At 44.2% G+C, this 4,607-nt stretch overlaps 1 protein-coding gene across 2 annotated transcripts in view; it reads left to right on the top strand.

The window, feature by feature from the left end:
* NPRL3 (NPR3 like, GATOR1 complex subunit) overlaps window positions 1-4,607 on the top strand; it is a 157,864-nt gene that overhangs the window by 86,154 nt on the left and 67,103 nt on the right. For both annotated transcript variants that reach the window (XM_006020877.3, XM_025200614.1), the window contains one exon: window positions 234-363. In XM_006020877.3, the coding sequence (XP_006020939.1) occupies window positions 234-363 (130 nt within the window). The remainder of the gene's footprint in view (window positions 1-233; window positions 364-4,607) is intronic.

Consider the following 4,607-nt stretch of genomic DNA (forward strand, 5'->3'; position numbering starts at 1 on the left):
GGTGGCCCCCCCCCCCCCCTCCCCCACATCCGGCTGCTGAGGGTACACTTGTTAAAAAAGGTTGACAACCCCTGCTATAAACTATAATGGAGTGCTTTACTGTTTACAAGGAACATAAATATTTTTAATGTTGAAATTAACACTTCTTCTGTAATGAGTCAGTTCTTGCAAATTTATGCCAATTTTATTTATCAACAGCACATAAACTATTTTTTCTCATGTATCTTTTCCAGATATTCTCCTTTAGCAGATAGATTTTCCTGTCAGTTTCCTGGCCATGACTTGCCATCTGTGCTTTCCAAGTTCTCACTCCCAGTTTCATTATCAGAATTCAAGAATCCACTGGCTCCACCTATTCAGGAGGTAAGTTAGAGGAGGGCATGTGATACCTGTGTTGGGACACCTCATGATTGCCCAGCTACAGGGAGCAGCAATAGAGGTTACCTTTAGAATATCCTGTCAGGAACTTCAGAATTGTTGTATAGCTACTGTACAAAAAAAATCTGTTCCCCATATAGAATTTGTCTTCATCCCTACTTATCTATAATGCATACATGGAATTTAGCTTTCTGAAAAACAAAAAGACTGAGATCTATTATTACGTATTCCAGCTGATTTACACTTGCAGTCTGGATTGAAAAGCAGACTGTTTGCTTAGGCTTCTATATAATCCTGAAGGAATTTACTAATGTAGGAAATGTTAAACATACGTTTGTTCTGACTCCATGCTGAGTATAATATAATGTTTTCATGCCCCAAAATTTCAGATTTTGTTTTACTGCTTGCATGACCAATAACAATTGAGGTTTGAGCAATATCCTGAGAATTATTAAAAGGCTGGGAGCACCCAGACAGCAAAATCTATGGCAGTATTCAAGGCTAAGTAGTTGTTATTGCTATAAATTGTACATGTACAAAAACATCATTAAATGTTTTTTGGCTGTCCATTAATCCTCCCATCTCCATGAACATGCTGTATGTATGACATTTGGTCACTGTCCATATTTCTAAAGAATAATCCAGTAGTGTAGCCAGTCATATTACAAAAGGAGAGTTTGTTATAATTATAAGTTTATGTGAGGTGGTGCTCAAGGTGTACTAGCACAAGAATATTGCTAAGTCTAGTCAGTTCTCTTATCTGAATTAATGGAAAAACCCACATGCTTGAGAGAGAGGTAGAAAGGAATTGTAAACTTACTGTTGACATTTCTTACCCATTATAGTTGTTGACCAGTCTGCATCCTAAAAAATGATTAGCTTTTTCAGTTTTATCCTTGCTACTGTAACTTCAGAAGCTATTGTTATTCTTAGCGTTACTTTTTGTTTGCATGTCTCAGTCCTATCAGTTTTGCAAAATGTAGAGCACATTTCTGTAGGCATCCTGAAAAACAAGATTGGCATGAGGAACAAACTAGTTTTTGTTCTACAGAATCCTGGCTTTAATTAAATAAAAGTCTAGCTATTTTGGGAACAAGGATAACCTTGAAATTGTGACTGGAGTGGTATTATGAACTGCCCCTTTTGTTTCAGTAGGTGCTGACTCAGGACCTCAGATGATGCTCTAAAGGTCACTCTGTTAAACTATTTTATCATTTATTCAGCACATGACAAAGCGGGGGTAGTCAACCTGTGACATATGTGCAACAAGTGGCACAGGCAGTCTCTATGTGGCATGTGGCAGACTGGGGAGGGAGCAGGGAATAAAAAGCAGAACAACAGATCAGTTGGGAAGGGGATTAGAGTGGCACTTATAGAGGGTGAAGACTTATTTTGTGGCACGCCTGCCAAAAAAGGTTGGCCCTCACTATAATAGAGGATGAAGACTGGTGGTGTATTATGTGCAAAGGATTAGAAGGTATGTGAAAGACATACATTAAGGTTAGGATATTTTTAACACATAGTAACTACTGAGAAATAAGATAGGTTTCACTTTCATGAGACAAGGCTCATTTTTTCAGGTTGGGAAATACTGGGTCAGGGAGAACATTTTATGTCTTGCTTTGGGTGTTAGAATGTTCTTGTTTTCTACGTGAAAAAACCCTTGTTCTGAAGTTACTTCTACCTGTTGTAGTGTTGTACGGAAGTAAATTAATTTCCAGAAAGAAGAGAATATTTACCATTGTTCAGTTAGCCCCTCAAAAGTAACCAAATGCCAAAGCTGAGTTTGCACATTCAGTGTTACTTTGATTGTTCTGGATGCATAGGAGGAAACAGTCCTGGATTGTAAATGAATACAATGATGCAGTATAATTCTAATATTATAAAAGCCTTAGTTTGTCTGTCTGTAACGCTTTATTCGCAGTCTGGTTGGTTGCCTCAGCAGCCAGTCAGAGTACTCTGGACAGACAGTGACACATGATGGAATGCTATCATGACAGTGGGGACTGAGGGGCCTGAGCTCCACCATGATGGAGCGGAGGGGCGAGGCCAGCAGTGCCAAAGCGGTGGTGGGGAGGCAGGGAGCAGCCTTGGCCCGGGCCCTGGCCCCAGCCTGATGTGGTGGGGCTGTACACAGGCCTCTGTCTCTGCCCGCCTCCCTGATCATTCTTATTGGGCAGTGTGCTAGTTCTAATATGATAAAAGCCTTAGTCTGTCTGTCCGTAATGTTTTCTTCACACTCTGATTGGTTGTCTGAAACAACCAATCGGAGTGTGTGTGTTTGGACAGACAGAGATACATGGCAGAGCACCATCATGACTGAGGGGCCGGAGCTCCACCATGACGGAAGAGGGATGGAGCAGGGGGACGAGGCCAGAAGCCCCAAAGCGGCGGTGGGGAGGCGGGGCATGCCTGAAGTGGGGGGGGAATGGATGCACATCTCTGTCCCTGCCTGCTCCCGTCCCCGTCATTCTTGATGGGCATTTTGCTAGTTCTAGTATGATAAAAGCCTTAGCCTTTCTTTCCATAACACTTTATTCTCACTCTGATTGGTTGTCTGAAACAACCAATCAGAGTGCGAGCATTTGGACTGGAGCTGGTGGCTGCGCCACCATGATGGCCTGAGGTGAGAGCGGCGATGGATGGCGGGGTGCAGCAAGTCCTGGCTCCAGCCCAAGCGGCGGGGGGGGAGGAGTTTGTTGCTCAAGGATATGATCGTTGCTCAGGGTTACGATGCTTGGTTGTTGTTCAAGGATACGAACCTCAAAGCAGAAAAGAAAACCATTCCTGCAAAGAGGAAAGGCAGCAGAAGGGCTGGCAAACCCTCCTGGCTTAATAGGAACATTGCAGTCCTCTTAAAAAAGAAAAAAGAGGTGTACTCACTGTGGAAGCTATGGATGATCCTCAAGGAGGACTATACAACAATGGCCAGCACCGGCAGGGAAATGATTAGGAAAGCCAAGGCGGCGATGGAGTTTAGGTTAGCTAAAGGAGTCAAGGATAACAGAAGTCCTTCTTTAGTTATGTAGGCAGTAGAAGGAAAACAAATGGAAGTGTGGGACCCCTGATTAACACCTCGGGACAGCTGGTAACCGACATTCAAGAAAAGACTGAACTCCTGAATATCCACTTTGCTTTGGTATTTCACCGGACCATGGGGAATGTCAAGCGAGATAAGTCTCGTAGGGTACATGCCAGGACTGACAGCCTCCCCACTGTGGATGCTGAGTGGATGCAATACCAATTAGAAAAGCTAGACATTTATAAGTCAGCAGAACTGGATGGACTTCATCCAAGAGTGCTGAAGGAGCTGACTGAAGTCATCACGGAACCCCTGGCATAGCTCTTTCAGAATTCGTGGCACACGGGAGATCCCTGAGGATTGGAAGAAGACGAAGAGGGAGGACCAGAGCAACTATAGGCCAGTCAGCCTCACCTCCATCCCAGGGAAAATCCTGGAAAAGCTCATTAAAGTATCTATGTGTGATACGCTCACAGAGGGTAAGATTCTGAATGACAGCCAGCATGGCTCTTGTCTTGTCTTACCAATCTCATCTCCTTCTACGATCAGGTCTCTCACCACCTGGACACAGGAGACGTGGTAGATGTTATAGACTTAGACTTCCAAAAGGCTTTTGATCAAGTATCGCACAATATCCTTGTGGGGAAACTGGAAGATTGTGGACTCAGCTACTCAACAGTTAAATGGGTGGGAAACTGGCTACACAGTAGGAACCAGAGAGTTCTCATGAACGGATCTTTGTTGTCCTGGTGCGAAGTGGCCAGTGGTTGAACCAGGGCTTTTCAACATCTTTATCAATGATTTTGACGGGGGACTGAAAAGCTCACTGGCCAAGTTTGTGGACACTAAATTGTGGGGCAGTGTGGTCACGCCAGATGATAGGTTGCAGATACAGGAGGACCTGGACAGGCTCGAGAGTTGGGCAGACCAGAACCAGATTTCATAGATTTCATAGATTTCATAGACATTAGGGCTGGAAGGGACCTCGGAAGATCATCGAGTCCAGCCCCCTGCCCAAAGGGCAGGAAGTCAGCTGGGGTCATAGGATCCCAGCAAGATAAGCATCCAGTTTCATCTTGAAGGTGTTCAATGAAGGCGCTTGAACCACCTCCGGTGGCAGGCTGTTCCAGACCTTGGGGGCTCGGACAGCAAAGAAATTCTTCCTTATGACTAGCCTGAAACAATCTTGAAGTAGTTTGTGACCATT

Source organism: Alligator sinensis, unplaced genomic scaffold (assembly GCF_000455745.1).
Source record: "Alligator sinensis unplaced genomic scaffold, ASM45574v1 scaffold410_1, whole genome shotgun sequence".
Lineage (NCBI taxonomy): Eukaryota > Metazoa > Chordata > Crocodylia > Alligatoridae > Alligator > Alligator sinensis.